This window comes from Lytechinus pictus, chromosome 1 (assembly GCF_037042905.1).
Source record: "Lytechinus pictus isolate F3 Inbred chromosome 1, Lp3.0, whole genome shotgun sequence".
Taxonomy (NCBI): Eukaryota; Metazoa; Echinodermata; class Echinoidea; order Temnopleuroida; family Toxopneustidae; genus Lytechinus; species Lytechinus pictus.
The window spans coordinates 27,546,457-27,567,485 of record NC_087245.1 but is presented as its reverse complement, the minus strand read 5'-3'; the positions used below and the strand labels follow the sequence as shown (position 1 = coordinate 27,567,485).

Genomic DNA, 21,029 nt, shown 5'->3' with positions numbered 1-21,029 from the left:
AAGAACTGAAGTAAGCAACAATTTCATGTCATTGCCTCATTCCAAGTGTCAAAATAAAATGCACTGAAGTTCCCCCCCCCCCTTAATAAATTATTTACTGCTTTACCCGGAGCTTTTTGATTTCTCCTTTAATAATTACCAGGCAAGTTTTCGAATGCATCAAATATCTGTTCTTTTATAAGAGCACCGCCGTTAATAGGCAATTGTTTTGTTACTGTATAAGCGCAAATTTCTTTTAATTCCACTCAATCAAATTTTTCCATTTCTTCGTTGCTATGTGAGGGTAATTGAGTGAGAACGAACGAGAAGTGGTCATGTGGTTTGATGACGGGAACGTGATTTGTTGAATTTGTTATTGGTGGCGCGCTTTTATGTGTGGTGGAAAGGAGAGAAAGCGATTGTGGGCAGAAGCAATTCTCGCCGCTTTTGGAGAAAGTCCTGTTTGGCCAACCCAAGGGAAAGGAGTCTGACTGCTTATGAGAGGGAAACTGGATGTGCGTTTTAGCGTATATTTTCCCCCATTATTTCTTGCCAACCTTCTAGCTGTTTTGGAGCTCGATTGGGCAGTTTCGGCGGTCGACGCGATCCTTTCAGGAGGCAGCAGGCAACGGGATCTCCGATAACCAGAAATAACTGTAAGTTTGTAGCCGAACGTTATTTGTATCTTTGATTTAAATCAACCCTGGAATATCATAACTTTGTATTATTTATCCACTTTTGGAATTAAAGAATTCACGTTTATATATCATTGTATTTTAAAAAGGACGTACACTGTATTTTCTTGCTTTACATTTAAAAAAGAGTGGTTTTAGGGAATTACGTTTAGATAGAAAACGCCCTCTCTTGACAAAGTTAGGGGGATGGTTATTTACTTTTTGTAAATAAAATTTTTTTGTAAGTAAAAAAAATAAATATGAAGAGCGATAAAAATGCAACAACAATTGCCATTATTAACTGTCGCAGTGTAAGGGGAAAAACTGCAATGCTTACCTCGCTTATTGAAACTGTAAATCCTGATGTAATTATTGGTACCGAATCCTGGCTAGATCCAACTGTTAAATCCGCTGAAATCTTCCCAGCTCATTTCCAGATTTTTAGAAAGGATAGGAATTCGCATGGTGGAGGTGTCTTCATTTGTGTTAACAGCTCCATCCCTTGCTTTCAACGAACTGATTTAGATACTGAATCCGAGCAAATATGGTGTCAGGCTACCCTACAAGGTCAGACTCTGCATATAGGAAGCTTTTACCGACCACCTGATGCTAAAACTTCCCCTCTTCTAGACTTAGATTTGGCCATCTCTAAAATAAATTCTTCCTCACACTCCCCCCATATTGTAGTGGGTGGCGATTTTAATGTACCAGGGATAGATTGGACAGATGGGACTCAGAGTGAACCTAAAGGTGCACTTCAGGAAGCTCTTGCAAATCTTATCTTCAATAATCATCTGTCCCAGAAAGTTACCTTTCCTACTAGACGCGATGAGTCTAGCGGTACCGAAAACACTTTGGACTTATTGTTAACTTCACATCCAGACTTAGTTTCAAAGGTCAACTCCCGTGTCGGAATAAGTGCTCATCTTGTTATTGTAGCAGAGCTTCTTACCAAGACCAAGGTTCCTTCGAAACCACCCCGTAAAATTCCTCTCTGGAATAAGGTAGATAAAGAAGAACTTAAGAACAAGATAAGGCAACTTGGAAAGGATTTCTTCGATTTAACACCAGAAAATAGATCTGTAGAAGAAAATTGGACTTGGTTTAAAGATTCACTTAATGATATTGTAAATGAGGATGTTCCCCATAAGACTGTTAAAGGTCATATGCGTCCCCCATGGTTCTCAGGGAAATTAAAACGACTCTGTAATAAAAAAGAGAAGTTTTATATTCGTGCAAAGCGGAGTGGCACACAACAGGACTGGGACAAATTCACTACAGTAAGGAAACACGTTGATCGCACCATCAGGAGCGCCCACAGACATCACGTTTCTTCAATCCTTGAAGATAAGAATCCTAAGGCCTTCTGGAGGTACATAAAATCTAGGCGGACAGATAACACTGGTGTACAGATGCTTAAAGTAGAAAACCAGCTCATTTCTGGGGACATTGAGAAAGCTAGAACTCTTGCCAACCAATTCCAAAGTATCTTTACTAGGGAAGAAACAACACCTTCATCGTTCCCTGTTCTACCACCAAGTCCGTATGCAGATATGCCACCTATCCAAGTTGATGTTGAAGGGGTCAAGAAATTACTACTTCATATAAACACGTCCAAAGCGATTGGTCCCGATCAAATAAAAAATCAAATTCTTAAGATAGCAGCAGAAGAACTGGCCCCGATGCTGAAGTTCATTTTTCAACAATCACTTAATTCTGGCGATCTTCCCCTTGACTGGAGAAAAGCAAATATTACTCCCCTGTTCAAGAAGGGTTCCACTACAGATCCAGCGAATTATCGTCCCATTTCACTCACAAGTACATGCTGCAAATTGTTAGAACATATAATTGATAGTAACCTTATGAGTCATATTAGCAAGAATAACATTCTTGCCGACAACCAACATGCCTTTAGGAGATATAGATCATGTGAATCTCAGCTCATTTTAACAATAAATGATTTGGCAAAGAATCTCGATCAGAACATTGCAACAGATTTGATAACACTTGATTTCTCGAAAGCTTTTGATGTCATTCCCCACCAAAAGCTGCTCTATAAATTGGACTTTTATGGAATCCGCTCAAATACTAAAAGATGGATAACAAACTTTCTTACACAACGACTCCAACGTGTATGTGTAAATGGAAAACACTCTGATTGGCAGCCGGTACTTAGTGGAACGCCGCAGGGTACTGTACTCGGCCCACATCTGTTTTTGCTCTATATAAACGATATTCACGATAAAGTTAGGAGTACTACTAAATTATTTGCTGATGACTGTTTGCTGTATCGCCCAATTAAATCAACAAGTGACCCAGATATCCTTCAGAAGGACATTGATGAAATGGTTAAATGGTCACAAACCTGGGGAATGAATTTCAACCCCCAGAAATGTGAATCAATGCGTGTTACAAGAAAGAAGAAACCAGGTAAAGCTTCATATGATATCCTCGGTGTCACCTTGGACGAATGCAAGCAGACCAAATACCTCGGAGTTGTAATTCAAAATGATCTCCGATGGAACAGCCAAACTCACCTTGCAACAACAAAAGCAATAGGAGTCCTGAGCTTCCTTAGACGAAATTTCCATCATTGCTCAACTTCTGTCAAAGAGAGACTCTATCTTACCCTTGTTCGACCACACCTGGATTATGCAGTTGCTGCCTGGGACCCTTACACATCCAAAAATATATCTTCCCTTGAACGAGTCCAGAGACAAGCAGCCCGATTTGTAACAAATACATATGAAAGAGAATCAAGTGTTACCCAACTTCTAAACTCACTCAAATGGAATTCTCTCCAAGAGAGACGCGAAGCACATCGTTTAAGCTGTTTCTTCAAAATGTTACATGGCAAACTTGATATAGACGCCCGAGCGAACACTAAACCTAAACCAAATAGGAACAGACGGGGACATTCCTTCCAATTTGAAGTACCATCTTCCAGGCTCAATGTGTACAAGAACTCCTTCTTTCCCCGCACAATTGCATCGTGGAATGATCTCCACCCTACTCTGGTATGTCAAACTGACTCAGATAAATTTAAAGCTGCGATTCTAAAAACTCCCTAAATCCACCCTCAACCACCACAACCTCCAGTTAAAATTCCATCAGGAGTATTTTGGAGGAACCACAACCAAGTACCAAGTACCAAGTACCAAGCCATTTTATATTACACTTTATAATGGCTGACATTTTGTATTTTGGAACCAAGTATGTCATTTCTTTTTCTTCACATTATTTTGTAAACAAATTTTCTTGCTATCGAAATTGTATAAGAAGGTTTAGGTCTGAAGATTAGTTATTTTCAAAACAGCTTTAATTATAAGTCTGGTATTAAAGCGATTTTTTGCCGACATTGGATTTATAGTTATTGTTGCTATTATATTTGACCTGTATAAGGAAGGAATTATTCAAACTCGTATTGCTGAATTTTATTATACCGTGCTTGTATAAATACTATACTTGACCAGGCTTTAGAAATGGAAATATTGTTTTTAATGACTGGCATTGGAAATTGTAATCATTGATACCCTTGCTTATTATTGCCCTGTAATTATTTTGCAGCCGTATATGCATAGGCTGGCTTTTAAGAAATATTGGTTGTGATCAAACGGCACTGGATACAAGGACTTCATCATCGGACACAAAGTCTACCATCTACGAGGACCAGCTACGTCTCAGATGACGAATTTTATTCGCGGTTTTCGAGAACATATGAACTGGTCTGTTATCTTTTACTTTAATTAAGTTAAGATCATCACTACAGATTTTTTTTAATACAAATTTAATACTCTGCTATGGAGTGAAGACCCTCAGAAGCACATAATCAATTAAGCTCTCTAATTATTTCATATTTTCAGACTCATTTGTTGTCAACCTATATATTATTATATTTGTTTTATATTGTGTGATTTATATTGGTTTGAATTAACAAGTTTAGACGATTTGTCTTCTTGAATTAAAACTCGATCTAACTTGTAACTTTTTTTTTATTTGTGTATAGCCATATAAAATACTCTCACCTACATACATGTATCTGTGACACCAAGGCGGTTATGAAGACAAATCTTGCATGTGTACATGTATGTGCAGTCAAAATGCTGCCCACTAGCCTCGTATAAATAGTGTCGTTCGCTGCTACTTTCACAAAAAAAAAATAAATGAATATGGAACACATAATTGGGAAGCAGCAGGTCTTGCGTTCTACTGCTACTTTTGTACCTACATCAGAAGCACATATTTGGGAAAGCAGCAAATCTTTCACTCTACTGCTGCTGACAAGCCTTATTTTGTTGCTACTTTCGTACCTGCATAGAACAAAGTAAACTAATATATAATACATATTTGGAAGCAGAAGGGCATTTGAGCACAGTCAGCCATCTCATGGCCCCCCAAAAAGTACTTAATGAAAATTCAAGTTTGATTTCTATTGCTATTTTTTTTTTATAATTCCTCTATCATTGCCATGATTTCAGTCTTGTTGACATGAATAAAAAATGAAATACAGAAGCTTGAATCACACTATGATTAAACTTACATGGTTCCAAGAATTGGTATTTCACTTTAAAAAGAATGAGTTTTTGAAAGAATATTTATAACAAAGCTTTGAAATTTGCTCCTGTAACACACTAGTTTGACTGTATGTGCGTAGTATCTCTGTCTTTGCATATACAATAACGGTAGGATTAGGACATGTGTACATGTAGTTGGGACCGTGTATCATTTTTTTCAGTTTGATTGCATACCCATTCATGCAAAACATGTGATCACGCGAAATCAAGAAATACATCAATTGAAACATCTTTTAATTTCATATCATCCACACTGTAACATTGTCAGAACATACTGTATACATTCATACAAGATAAAACTCAAAAGAGGCTCTCACACAAATTAATAATATACGATTTATCAATTTTTTAGTTGAAGCTCACATGCATGAATAACAACCCTCACTGGACCAATGCAAACATACTTAAAGGAATATTTTAAACACACAAGTAATCTACAGTATTGCAGCAGCCAAGCTATTTAAAGCTTTTTACAAGACTGCCATCATTATCAAGCTTAATCCCTCATGATGGCGGTCTTCTGCTTCCTTTAACTTGCCAACCTGTTTTGATGAAAAATACATTTTGTTGATATTTTTTACATTCATTTTGAATGCTTTATATTACAACTATATATTCCCTTGGTACATGTATGTTATCTTGTATATGTCTGTATGTTATGCATGTGAATGCAGAAATAAAAACACACAACCAAACAAAATAAAAGCAGATAGTTTGATAAGCAATGGGATAAAAAAAAAATGACTTACAGCTTCATTGAGGACGAGGTTGCACATGCACTCCGTAGCTGCCTTCTTGATCATATCATGTTCTTCTAACATGTAATTCTCAATCTGGGAGAAACCAGTTTCCTTGATTATTCTGGTCCTGTGTTAAGAAAACCATATAAGACGGTGATAAACATGCATGGGTCAACACTTGAAATATGAAAGAATTTGACCTGGCTTATTCAATCAATTATATATTAAGCCAGGGGAGTGTTAGGGTTAGGGTGAGGATCAACATTTGTCATGTAACAAGTTGACAATCTGTCAACTTTCTAACAGTCAAAATTTTCTTACTGTTACTGTGGTAATTGTCTGATAAAACAGACTTTGTTGGATGAAACATCTGACAAATCCTTTCATGATATGCTCCCCGGTATTAGAATGCCATACACTAGTTTGGGGGTCAATTTAACTCCCCCCCCCCCCCCACTTGATTATGGGTTACATATTCTTCATTTTTTAAAAGGGGAATTAGAGTCCTTGTGTAGCAAAATACTCTGAAAGAGCAATGTCAAGTAATATTTTGAAATACTGTTCCATGGACCTTACTTTGTCGGGGAGGGGGGGGGGGGGTTGTAGAGAGGCTATTTTTATCATGAATGCAAAGAAAAATTATATGCATTTTGATTGTGCTGTGTATATTTATCTCAGATATAATTTTTGTGACCCAAGCTACGTTCCCAGGGCCTTCACAATTACATTTCTCAAATGGCAGCATTTATTCTTTTAGCAAGTATGGAACAGGCCTTGTTACTACACAGCTGCATAGCACCTTTTGACCAAAGATGAACGCTTTTTTATGCATTTTAGCTAGCCGCTGTAAACACATGTATTTTACTTGACACGGCACACACCTTTTCTCAAACAAAAACAGGTAAAAGGTTTCATAATGGCTTTGCATTTGTCTCTCATGCGATAATGTTTTTTGGACTAAAAATCAACATATCTTGAGTTTATCATCTGCAAAGTCCCACAAGATGCTCTATGCAATCTTAACAGGTTGGCTCAGTTGGTAGAGTGTCTGTCTCACAACCAGGAGGTCGGGCATTGAGACCCCGGCCGCATCTGACCAAAAGACGTTAAAGATAGGAGTTGCTGCTACCCTGTTTGGCATTCAATATTTAAGGGATATTGCTTTCTTGATCTGGCGCTGCACAGTGGCTGCCGGGTCACGATCAATTGGGCAAAAATAATATTCTGAGTATTCTTATTTCAGATTTGTATTTCAAACAATAAAATATGGATTTTCATCTTTTTTTTATTCTACCTATTAAAAGCAAAGATGATCAATGGACCCTTAAATAAATGATAGCCAACCAAACCAAAGCTCTATATTTACCTGACTGAATCATTCATAGAAGATAGATTGGTGAGAGCCATGAGTGCTTCAAAGTTCTGTAAGCCTGTATTCTCTACATCAAGCAATTGGACAAGTGGACGAACTACCTCCAGATGCTGAAAGGCAGAAAATTATCAATACAAAAATTATTTTTAAGAATCTTAGGCGGATAAAGAAGGTAAAAAAAATGGCAATCAGATAACAATTACCACCGACACCTCCTCAGACTTATCCATTAACCTTATTCACTTGTTCAATTTACACATGAAACACATAAATCATACACAACACTGGAATTTGTGGCCTAGCCTAGCTGGGGTAATACAAGAGCATGTTGAGCACCCATCAAGTTAGATATGTACGCTATACAAATACCCTATATTATCATCAATATTTTCATTATCATTCTCATCATGATCATCATTGTTCGGATCAGCAAGCTTGTCAAAGGATGATCGTTATTTAATGAAAATACATTATTCGTATGGTGCAAAGCATACACATTTGAAGAAGACACAAAAATGCACATTATCATTGACTCCAACCTTAGCTTTGGCGAGGTTTGAAGCCTTACCATAACCTTAACTTAATTTTTATCTTCGTAAGTAAAAGACACCTTTACGCTTACCCTTATTCTTAAACTTACCATTTATATGATAATTCCCCTAATCCTCATCAGTATAAATAATCTCTTTTATCTTACCATCAACTTAAATCTTTGAACTTGACTTTAACTGTATCCACAAATCCTAATTATTAGCTTTACTTTTACCAGTTTATTCATATTCATACATATTAAATTATAATCAACGTATGAATAAACCATTAAACATGCATATAATGCATTTTAGGTACCCCATCACAGGTCCGTGCAACATCTTTTAGCATAAATCCTGCTACATATAAGGTCGATATGCATTTATTCATTGCAGCTTTCCTGCAATTTCCCATTGTTTTGCATATGAATAATATGAAAATCATAATGAAAGGCCGCTTGTAGGGACAGAGATTTTCCGTGATCGCGGAAAACGGACGGAATTCACGGAAAGGGCCTTTTGAAACGGAAAGTGGCATTTCAAACGGAAAACATATTCTTCCTCAAAATACACAGAACAGCAACAGAAATTACTCCAAATCTCAACAAAATATGAATATTAAATGGCCACAAAACCCCAGAAAACATGTTCTCACTTCGCTACAATCATGACAATTTACACATCGTGACTGCACTTGACTTCATCACACTCGATTGTACCGAACCCCTGCGCCCGTACGTACTCGTACCCGGCCGCGCCGGGATGGGCTAATCGAAAAACAAAATTCACATCCAAACATCGTTTGAACAACACGGTCGTGTGTTGCTGCCCTCTACATTCGAAGATAATTAGCACAATATCGAGGTTTTGAAATCCAAAATGGCGGATAGGCGAAAATCATTGACTGCTGAAAACGATGTCCAAAAACCCCCAAAATTATCAATGAAATTTCATTCAACCGTAAAATAATGCTAATAATGTGAAAGGTGAGGATGTATTCATGTTAAATGTGTTTGTCAAAATATTTTGTGTAACCGTATAGATCCGATTAGAATGGATTCTTTTGCGTTGTTGGTACAGTGGCAGATACAAATTTTGACCAGCGCAAGTGTTGTGATATTGCTATTCAATGGGCAACACAATTGTCACTTTTTCATGTACACAAAGTCTATGGGGAAGCGGAATTTCCGTTTTCTGCCATGCCAAGACAGAATTTAAGATTTTCTGAAACGGAAAAGGCTATTTTTTTAAACAGAAATTCACTGTCCCTACGCTTGCACAATTCATGCTCAAAAGATGCAGCTCTTTAAACCCCCCCCCCCCCTCCCTCCCTACCCGAATAAGTGCTTCTGGAACCTCTTGGGGTGAAGGCATACAGAACCTACCCTTTGTCCTGGGAAAGCAACTTCTGGGTTCATGGTGATGCCGATCTTTGCAAGGGCCTGAGCAGCCCTTGTTTTCCCTTCAAGTGTACCTTCAATGGCCAATGGGACCAGTGCCTTGGCACCACCCTGCTGAACGACAAGACCCCGGTGGTCCACATCCTCCACCAAGGCCAGGTACACTCTGTACAAAGACAATATACAAGGTATAAATGTTGAACAAATAATTGTTTGGTCGGCAAAACTGGAAATAGCATTAATAATGGACATACTGAAGCTTTCCAACGTGACATGAATGAACTGAACGCTCGAAGCAGCAATCATCTAACTGACCCCATTCTGTGCTGCCAGAAGGGGTTTGTAAGATTTATTGCGTTACTTTAGTTGCTAGTGCTTTAATAAATGGCTATTTAACAAGCCTATTAATATGTTTACCTTGGCAGCCAATCACAGCTCCTCATCCACATTCTTTTACAGACCCATTATATATTGTGTCGTTCTAGTGTTCTATTCATTCATGCAATTTTACTCTGATAACAGCATGTTGGAAAGCATCAGTATGTCCATTTTAATCCTCTTTTCCAAGAATATTACAAGGTTACAAAGGTAAATCCTATACAATGCAAATCTATATGTATGAAACTGTCAACCTTTTAGCATCTTGCTGTTTCATAGCTATTTCATAGCCATTTTCTCTCCCTTTATTATAGCCAGTTGGTAGGCCTTATGAAAAACAGCTAGAAACAGCAAATTTTGTCCATTTAGATTTCTCCATTGGGTTTAGTGCATGAAATGGATACACAACAACAAATTGTGTCCATTTTGCCCAGCTTTATCTCACTGTGCCTTGATATTCATCTATTCTAACCTCAGTTCATGGACCGTATAAAATCATCTTCCATAGATGCCTGTACATGTACATGGTCTGGTACACATTAGTGTTTGTTTCTCTAAAGTAACAAGTGCGAGTAAGAAAGTAGATTTAAGGACGTTCCGCAGTTAAAGTGAAATCCATGTCATTTTCACCAAACTTTGCACATAGATACTTTAGAACCTTAATATTCGAAATATGCAAAAATTAACATAGGTCCATGTGCTTGATTTTTTGCTATAGAGCTTCAAAGTTCACCCAAATTGATGTTCTTAAGAATTGCGCATTCAAAAGAATTTGGCATTTTTAGACCGCCCAAGATTACTACAATGAGTTTAAACCTCCATTACTCATTTAAAATACATGAAAAAGTCATCAAATTTCGCAAGAGAGTTACTAATTGTATCGTTAGAATGGAGAATCTATTAATAGTGCTATTTGTTTACAATTTTAAGTTTAACAGCACTGTCAGTTCTTAAAAATGGCGTAAAAGATAACAAAATCCCAATCTAAAAAATGTAAAATTTCAGTAACAAACTACAAACGTACAATAAATGCTGCACTTTATTCAAAATCCATGTCATTTTCACCAAAATTTGCAGAGTTGTAGAGGAAGGTAAACATAAGAGGTACAAACATTAAAAAATAGGGGTTCATGTGCTTGTTTTTAAACTATCAGCATTTTCATTAGAGCGAATGTGCTTTTTAAAACACCAAAAATGGGCCGAATGCTTAGTATCTATGTGAAGAAAAAATCAAAACCACTCTACCATTTATTCAAACTCGGGGTAATATTCATGACTCTTGGCAGCACTGCAGAGTAAAGTATTTTGAAATTGTAGAGAATATTTTTTTGAATGGTCCATGGAATAATTCAATTTTTTAGCTTCATGAAATAATGCATTTGATCTGCAGTTAAAGTGCAGAAGATGAGAAAAATCAGCCCTTACCCGCAGCTAATTATCACCTGTTCATCCATTGTGACGTCAGCGCGCAGAGTGTAAACTATGCGCAGATCATAATGCGCACAAATATAACTGTGGAACGTCCTTAATGCACTTACTAAATAAACAATTCATATATGTACATTGGCAATGAGTGATAAGTAAACATATCTGTATTCTTTACCTGCTAAGGAGCTCTCGGCTATTTTCGCTCTCTGTCTTGGACAGCGCAACCAGTGCTGGTACAATGCCAGCTTTAAGAAGCTTCTTCACTCTTTGAACTATGTAGTCAGTAGCATCCTGGAGAAGAGGTTGGGAATATATAAAAATATATTACTTGGATATTCGGATTTGTAGTTGCGAATATGAGCATGAAAGAAAGAATTGTTTTTAATACATTGGGAATAAAGGGCAGTTTGCCCCCCCCCCCAACCAGTCACAAACAGCTATTGCAAGTTGTCAAAGAGAAATATGAGCTCACTTTATACAGAATGTTGTAGACCAACAAAAATTTTGTTTGGGAACTCGAAAGAAGTAGAAAATACCCCATGAAGGGATTGCACTAAGGCTTGATAAAATAAAAAAATCTGAAAATCATCTAGAATGACCCCTTTCCTGTATGGAAAAGGTGTTTTCTATGGTGGAAATAAGCTGAAAAGATCTGAATTCAGACTTTAATCTGATAAGTGACTTCCTTCCCATGTACAAAAGGGATTTGTTCCCCCCTCCCCGCCCACTTGAATGATTAATAAACCTATCAATACTGAATTGATAAAGTGGTTGAGCATTGTAATGAAAATTGATTGATGAAAGAGCTTAATAGTTTACACAAATGGGTTTGTAAGAGCTGTTCTTCCAACAGTGTCAAGGATATAAGGGCCCGGTCACGCAAAGCGGAACTGATGAATGTAGGAGCGATCTTCACGATTGATTATAGTGTTCATCATGTGAAAGCAAATGCACACATCAACTACACAACCAATTTGGTGGATTCACAATACAGTGCACCACCTATTCTTTTTGCTCATTATATCCAATCGCAACCATAAATGGATAATGCGCATAGTGGTGTGCAAACATTTTAGACCATATACAGTACACTGATTTGACTACAGACTGACATGTGGATAATCTGTCTTTGAAAAATTAAATACATGTTTGAATATCTTAACAATGATATAACAAAAGGATTCAAATGCAGCTCTACAATGTGAATATAAACTTTGACCTCTGACCTTTGGATGTTCTTCAGGAATGTGCTGTTTAGCATAACGAGCCAACTCAACCAGCTGGGGCTCAGGCTTCTGGACATCGTAGGAATTTGTCAGATTCACAAATGTTGATACCACTCCATATAATACTGTCTTATCGGATGTCTGAAACAAGAGACAGGTGATTTATTATTGATAACGATGGTTTTATTAATTATAAATTATCTATAATGATGATGATGGTGGTGATGATGATGATGATGGTGATGATGGTGATGATGATGACAATGATGATGGTAGAGGTGATGGTGATGATGATAAATGATGATGGGGACAATGAAGATGATGATGCTGCTGCTGCTAATGATGGTGGTGATAATGATGATGATTATGATGATAATGATGACGATTGATGATGAGGGTGATAATAATTATAACGATGATGATGATGATGATGATGATGATGATGATGAGGGTGATAATAATTACATAATTACAACGATGATGATGATGATGATGATGATGAGGGTGATGATGATGATGGTGGTGATGATGATGATGGTGGAGGTGGTGTTGGTGGTGATGATGATGATGATGATGATGGTGATGACGATGATGATAATAATTACATTATTACAACGATGATGATGATGGTGATGATAAAGATGGTGGTGATGATGATGGTGATGATGGCAATGATTGTGATGATGATGGTGGTGATGACAGATGATGATGATGCTGATGATGTTTAACAAAAGTTTAGTATTGGGACATTATTATTTTTTATGTATATAGACCCCTAAAATAGATTTCTTTATTCATATTGAAAATGTCACAAGATGATCAATTCCAAAACTGAATAGAACTGTGGAAATGAGATTATCGTGCATAATTTCTCAATTCTCTTTGATTTATCAGCACATAACAACATTGCAATTACAAGTTCACACAGTGACAAGAATCTGGGCAAAAAAAAATTATAAACAGATAATTTACAATACTGATTATACAAACTAGAATGATAAATAAATTACTGCTATTCTTGATAGAATTCATACCACAACATTTGCTAAGGCATCAAATGACCATCTTATTTCTTTTGCTTTTGACATTAACCAAATGACTACTGAATTCTGCAAATCCCATTTTTGGTACAGGAACAACCGGTTCCAGTAGGCAATGGGTTAACCAATTAGACAGCACTATTTCAGTAGCTTTTAACAGTAGTTTATATTCATTGATAACAAGTTCCATGCAACGGCAAAGATTCTATTACCTTTGAGAGGTCCATCAAAGCTTGCAATGTTTCAGAATCTTCAACGATGGATTCTTTGACGTCGGCATCTAGTGACAGGTATGCCAGGGCCTCTGCTGCCCATTTCTTCAGGTCATGGTCTTTCTGGGAATTCACCAAAAATCTGAACAAAAAAAATTTATGTTACGATCAACTGGCGTTTTTTATTAAGAGCATCAACTATGATAACTTTGCTATAATTGTAACTTACATAGAATCCTTAGTTTTTTGTATTGGTTGCTGAGCCCTGTTACCGTTGTAGTTACCATATTTGCAAAGTTAAACTCTTTCTTAAATGGGCCAAAGAATATTCAACTACAATCCATATTACATGGAAATCATGATTTTCCTCTCACAAGCATATTTTACAACCATTGGTGAAGTCAATTTAAAGGGTTCACCACTTAATTGAAATAGGGACAAAATGGACAATTCAAAATAGGTTGAAATCATGACATGTTTTTGGTTTTTGTTTGGCAACATGACTATATTAGAACTCTAGGTACATAATTTCCTGCTATTTAAATAATGAAATAAAATCATTTCCATATCAATTGGGTACCCTTGGTAAGAGAATTCCACAGCCAACAACATTGACTCCTCTCAGAAAATGCATGACATGATAACACTCACTTTCTGACTTGCTGCGTGAGTTTGATGATGGATCCACCGGCGAGAGGCTTGAGGCTGAAGTCGGTCCCACCTGCGGATCCCAGCTTGCAGAGTCCCACCAGGGCCCTCACTTTGATGTGGTCATTAGGGGATTTAAAGAGGTCTTTCATGATGGTAACCCCGTTCTGGAGAACCCCTGTACAGTGTTCCTTCTTCCCTGCAGCATTGATGATGGCTTCCAGAGCAACTCTCTGTCAAGGAAACAGAGAAAAGGAATTTGGAAGGCTTGAACAGCGGTCTCTTAGGTCATTCCCTCCCTTATACAGATTCAATTTGTAATCATTATGGCAATACACCTATATCCGTTCATCGCAATTATCTCTTCTAACTCTGCATCATCATGCAAACAAGTATGCAGTATTCAAAACAGATTTTAAAAAAATATTGTATGGGGGTTCAACAAACTGATATATGACCAACAACTGACACTGATCTTCATAACTCCCTTTTCACTTGTTGGGAGTGTAACCCCACCATAATAGGTCCTCTTCAGCCTTAAGAAATTTTCCTCCTCTTTGCTAGGATTCAAATGTTACTGTTATAAGAAGCTTTTACTACTGAATTAAAATGTGTGATCTCATGTACATGTAATTGTATAGTGTTGTCAGCAAGTGTTACTCTTCATGTCCTTCATTTCTCCATCTCTCTCTCCTTCCTTCTCATGCCCTCTCCTCCCTCTCTCTTTCTCTCATCTTCATTTACTACATCTTCCCTCTGCCATCTTTTTCTACCCCTACCCATCTTCATTGTCTCTGTACTATATTCTTCCATCTCCTTTCTCATCTCCTCTTTTCTCATTCCTTTTCCTTCTTTTCTTCTTCATCTCTCTTGCAGTAAACACAACACTTGAGAAATTTGATTATGAAGTAGAGTTATGCATGGTAGAATTGATATTTGAATGCTTTATGTACATGTACATACACATCCAGTATTAAGTGCAGTCACATAGAAGTAAAACTGGTAAGAAGTACGAGTTGCAATTTTATCTCCCACATTTTTAAAGGTTTTTGACTCGTCCTACTTGTTATATGTAAAATTGAATATTGTTGGCATTGAATCTAGCTTTACTTTCTCTTTCCTATTGTCTTTTTCTTTCTTTCAATTTTCTGTCCTTCCATTCTCCCTATCTCTTTTTCTTCTATTAGGTCATGTCCGCTCCAGCTGCAAATTGATATGAATGGATAGAGGAGGAACGGCTAGAATGTTCAGTGTTATGCTTGTTTCGGTTCTCTTTCCGTTCGGGGTCAGCTTGTTGCTGGGGAGGACTTGTACTTTTGTTACAAAATCGTGATTACGTGTAGAATGTACAATTTAAATTTTCAATGGCCCAATACTCAATATTATGGTCCAGAGCTCCATTCGACTTTGTTTACTGCCTTTTTATTCTTATACATCGATTAATCGTTCTCTTTATAATTCAATAATCCACAATGCTACTCAATGATTATGCCCATTGTTACACATTTCTTTTCCCCTGTTGTTCTTACTATCTCTGTGCTACGTGTGTTAAATACTTATTGATGTCTTATGCTGATTGATCAACCTAATTCCATATTGCCACTCTCATTTTTTTTTTACCTCTTCAAGGTCGAAAGGAGAACACTCTTTCCTTTGTATTGACTAGCTATTTCATATGTATTTTTTAATCCATATATATCTTGTTTGTTTGCACTTTTGTCACTTTTATATGTCAATATTTTTACCTTGTACAAGCATTTGCACTTCAGCCTTTGGCTGCTACGAATGTTTTATGATGTATCAATAAAGACCATTATCATTAACAAAACAAAGTAATGATTAGGAATAGATGCAAACTCAATTTCTACCTGGTGAATGACATCGTTGCTGGCTGCCATGGCAATCATGACTTGTAAGACGCCCTCACGGCCCAAGAGTTTCTGGCCTACCTCTGTGGGTCCTTGCAACAGAGACGAGATTGCCGTCAGTACCTCCATGTTTGTCTCCATGCTATTTATATTGAATTTCTCACTGCAAGGAAAATAAAATGTCAATAAGATGGCTATCAATAGGGTGAAGGTCATAATCCATATGAATGCATGGTCAACATGTGCTGCAATTTCATGATGATTTTATTTCTGTCATTACAGGGTAGGATGGAGTGATCCTCTCCCAAAGGGTGCTGTAAAAATCTCAAATTTGTTTGGGGCAAAATGAAAACAACAAATTTACATTTGTTTCAATAAAAATTATCATTGATTTTCTGATACCAGTATTCCAAACCACTTAGCCAAATAATATATTGATATCCTCAGCAAATTTTCAGCCAATGTAATGGCAAAAATCCAGACAGGCATTTCTCAAAGAAAACACATGGTATATTCAAATGAGAAAAACAGTCTACAAACCTAACAAATTTATCAGCCAAGTCTTGGTAGTATGCCCTTTGTTTGTCACTACGCATCTCATCATAGAGCTTATTGAGGGCCACAGAGGCATGCATGCGTGTGTTAGGTGAGACTGGAAGGCGTTTCAACTCAGGAATCTGACCAGATACAGTCAACAGTTTGTGTAAGCCTGGATAAACAGAGAGACAGAAATATCGGCAGAGGTAAAGATTTATACCTAAAGATTTACATGAGGTTAATATTGATTCAATATTGATTCAAAATTTTATCTCACAAATTAATCATATGCTAATAAATTACTATGTAATCAGGCTAGTGAATGTTGTAAACCATATATAAAATGTCTCTTTGGCTAATGCAGCAAGCCTTTATGAAATTAAAAAAGAATATTGTACAAAGATGATGAATAAACACATAGTGCATAAACATAGCGCTTAATAAAGCAATTTTCTAAGAGACCATAAACCTTTAAAGTCATATTAATATACAAATTTTGCAAGTGTTAATTTTCATAGGCCTGGCTGGGCAAGTCCTAATTAATCATTTTGGAAGTTAGCATAGATTGTTTTCGGAATGCTTTGCTTCTTTCATCACCCATGTTAAAACAAAAAGGGAAAAAAATTGAAGATAGGACACTGTCTTCACTTTATTACTAACCTCCATTTGTAAGAAAAGCCATTGCTCGGCCTGCACCTTCTTTCCTTGGGATGAACTTGATGATCATGTCAATGACTGCATCCCTTCCATATCCAGATACAGACTGGTCAGTTAGAAGACCCAAGAAGAAGAGCAACAAGGCTTTGAACTCATTAGTGTAGTCTATGGAGAAGAAAAACAAAAACACTTAAAAGTAATTCATCCATTCATTTTTCAATTATTTATTGTACTGTGCTTTTCCCTGAACCCAAAGCCTTTACAGCAAAAAATAATTAAAAAATGTCAAAGCATAAAATGAAATTTAGCAGTCCTAAAATTCTGGGAAAGGAAAGAAATGTCTGAAATCCCTTTTTCAAATAGAATAATAATTAAGCCTGAGTCATATCGATTATTTTGAAAACCGGTGTTCGACAGCTTTAATTCGATCGAACATCGATGCATCGAATTTTGAAGGTGGGGAAAATCAAGTCAATTTTTGTGGCTCCGGTCGTCGGTGCTCGCACTGCGACGGTTTGCGCTGGGAGGGTAAGCGTTGCACTAAGCAGATGACAGAGCAAAAGTTTTTTTGTATTTTCTATGTTCACAAACACAAGAAAGGGACTAGATCTAATGCAGAATTCTTCCCAAAATATCATAAACAATAATATTTGCAGATGACAACATATAAGTTTAAAATGAAACAATATTAAAGACATGAATCACGCAGAGTCGATCCGAATGATTTTTGGTCAACTAGCATTCGCAGTTCGGACTCCCACGCAGTACAGCCCCGTACGCAGCCCCGTACACTCACTCTCCCGAAACGACAGGCGTGCTTGCCAGCAAAACAGTGTTCTACCAGTGGATAGCACTGTAACTCGCCTGAGATGTAGTTGGATCCAAAATTAGCTCCTAATTGATACTGTAAGAATAAAATATCATACTTATTTTCTCTGGATGGTCATTTGAATTGGTATTCAAAGCTGATATAACGATTGTGAGGAAAGATTGTGGAATATGAGTTATGACGATGTTCGAAAATTAATCCTGATAATCCATTTTTTATTTTTGACACAAGTGAAGAGCATGCGGGGATCAAAATAAATATGAATGTATCGGATCGAGCTCTAAATTTATATAAATTATTATTGGATGTTAAATACATGTAATTACGATTTTATAGGATCTTATGGCCATACTAAAAATATTGACAATGTTAGCAAAGTATGTTATGTTTATATGGAAGTATAAATACTGTCATTTTTACTTTTATTCCATCTCTGGACTTCTCCGAGAAAAGAAGCACAATGCGCATGCGCGTTCATTGACGTATGACATATTTTCCATTCATGGATTCAGAGCCCAAAGTTGGGCACAAAAGAACTTCAAAATGATGGGAAAAAATATCAAATGTAATTTTCTCTGTTTTGTCATGTAAAATGTTATTATATGGTGATATTACGATCGTGAGAAGAGTTTATGCATATTGACAAGGTTCGAGAATCAATCCTGACGTGATAATTTTTTTTTTAGACAAGTGCACTCACTCACGTCGATCATGATGTGATGTCCGTCATTAAAAATTTTAATTCATATTAATGATTATCACATGCAAGTTTTTGTTAAAATATTACGATTAAATAATGTTCTATGGTCATGATATTAATATTGTTCCTAAAAGCAAGGTTTATTTTACGTTGATCGCGTCATTTTTCTGGTTTGATTAAAGCACATTACAGCGCATGCGCGATTGATGCCGATGACTCAGATCAGCTCCATTCATAAATTCATCGTGCATAAATTATCTCAGCACGAGCAGACGAGTAAGACTTCAAATTAATGGTGAATAGGCATAATTACACAATCAGTTTCATTTAGGGGGGGAATATAAATCAAGTAAGTAGAAGTTGAGTTAGACATTACTGTTTATTTTGATGATTGTGTGAACCAAACGAAACAGCCGGCCGACGTTTGATCTATTTTTTTTTTTTTTTTTGATGCACCGATTTTGCTAAATCTGCACCGGCGCTCAATGACATCGATTGAACACCGATTTTAAAATCGATTTACCTCAGGCTCAATAATAATAATGTAATGTAGTGATTGTATAAATCACTACATACATATAGCCTAGACATCATAATGTAAAATACCCCTTCTCAGAACCATCCCTTTTTATGTCCATACCCCCTTCTCAGAACCCTTATTCATTTATTTAATCCACGCCAATAAAAACCATTATTGTTAATAGTTCAAACAACCCCTAATCATAGAACAAAGAACTGCCTTCCCCTTCCCAATAATCAAACCCCCCTTTTGTCCTATACCCAAACACTTGGATTATAATTTATGTAGAAGCTTGAATATATATTGAGTGTACACCCAAGGGTGGAGGTTAGATAAGTTGAGGTTATCACAGAGTGAAGATCTGACATATGCTTTTCAACTCTACCTGTAATATTCCTGGAGATGGATGATTAATAAAGTTTCTTGATTGAATTGTACATCGAACATTCCTGTGTGGTCATTGGTGCTCCCAACTAAGATATGAACGATCCCAACACAACAATAATAATATCCATGATCCATATTTTATTGTTCAGAATAGAAATCAGAATAACAATAATAAGCAGTTCTTGTATAGCACATATTATTACATTATGATTATGTTTCCATGCGGTTCCAAAGGACTTGGATATTATCACCCCGGCTTTAGCCTGGCAGTCGTAATAACTTACAGCACACATGCATCTCAAGGAATTGATTCCTACCAGGTACCCGTTTACCTCACCTGGGTCAAGTGCAGAACAAGGAGGATGAATTTCTTGCTGAAAGAAACTACGCCATGGCTGGTATTTGAACCCTCGACCCTGTTTCAAAGTCCGTAGACTAATCCACAGTGACTGGGCCACAACACTCCAAACATCAGTGATAGTTATCCTCCACAAACTAATTTTGCCTTATTGATCTAGGCCCCGGCAGCCACTGATCAGTGCCAAATCGACCATGCTCTATCCCATAAATTGTTTAATGCCAACCAGGTAAGCATCAATTTCAAACTTTACATGAGACAGATAGTAATCTTTGAAAAGGTAACCTATCAAAATATACCATACAGATTCAAAGAATTCTTCTATAAAAAAACATGTTTTCTATTCTTATTTTTATTTCTCATGACAATAAATAAACATACACCAAATCACCACTAGGTTTTGTGTCAAAAGGTTTCATTGATAACTTGTCTGACACCATCCCATCGCCTGGCTGCAGTGATGCTGTTACCATAGACACCCTATATTCATTTTTTTTTAAAGTAAATCCAGCAGTTACCTTACAACATTGATAATCACAGGACTATAGAGTATCATAAGTTGGGGAGCAGTAATGTGAACTCACCAGGTACTACGGCTTCATCACTGTTCTTCAGCTCTTGTTTATCTTTGCTGATCATCGCTTGGATGGCAGTGAGGAGGATGCCAGCAGCAGCATTAGCAATGACTTCAGTATTCATGGCAAAGTACTTGGCAAGAGTTTTCAAAGTGAGTTGTGTGATAACTGCAGTTGCCTGTAATTAGGGAGAGTGAAAGCTACATGTGTTAGCACAGGATTAGAGAGGAAAGCAGATCATATTGTGATAGCATCTGATTTTAAAGTGAGGGATCAGCTTATTTCAAACATTAGTAAGAGACTTATAGCAATAGAGATAGCTCTTATATAATATGATTGAATATTAACATAATTTCACTCAACCTCTACATTCTAGAGTGTTGATGTTTGCGATACC

At 36.8% G+C, this 21,029-nt stretch overlaps 1 protein-coding gene across 1 annotated transcript in view; it reads right to left on the bottom strand.

Annotated features, from left to right (window-relative positions):
• Positions 1–4,651: 4,651 nt before the first annotated feature.
• The window catches only part of LOC129260381 (protein unc-45 homolog B-like), a 29,746-nt gene continuing 13,368 nt past the window's right edge, over positions 4,652–21,029 (bottom strand). The window contains exons 6-16 of the mRNA XM_054898371.2: positions 20,642–20,810; positions 17,267–17,428; positions 16,610–16,778; positions 16,070–16,232; positions 14,205–14,434; positions 13,554–13,695; positions 12,302–12,442; positions 11,251–11,366; positions 9,255–9,435; positions 7,334–7,449; positions 4,652–6,094 (exon numbers count right to left, since the gene is read on the bottom strand). Coding sequence (XP_054754346.2) covers positions 5,884–6,094; positions 7,334–7,449; positions 9,255–9,435; positions 11,251–11,366; positions 12,302–12,442; positions 13,554–13,695; positions 14,205–14,434; positions 16,070–16,232; positions 16,610–16,778; positions 17,267–17,428; positions 20,642–20,810 — 1,800 coding nt within the window. The 3' untranslated portion in view covers positions 4,652–5,883. The remainder of the gene's footprint in view (positions 6,095–7,333; positions 7,450–9,254; positions 9,436–11,250; positions 11,367–12,301; positions 12,443–13,553; positions 13,696–14,204; positions 14,435–16,069; positions 16,233–16,609; positions 16,779–17,266; positions 17,429–20,641; positions 20,811–21,029) is intronic.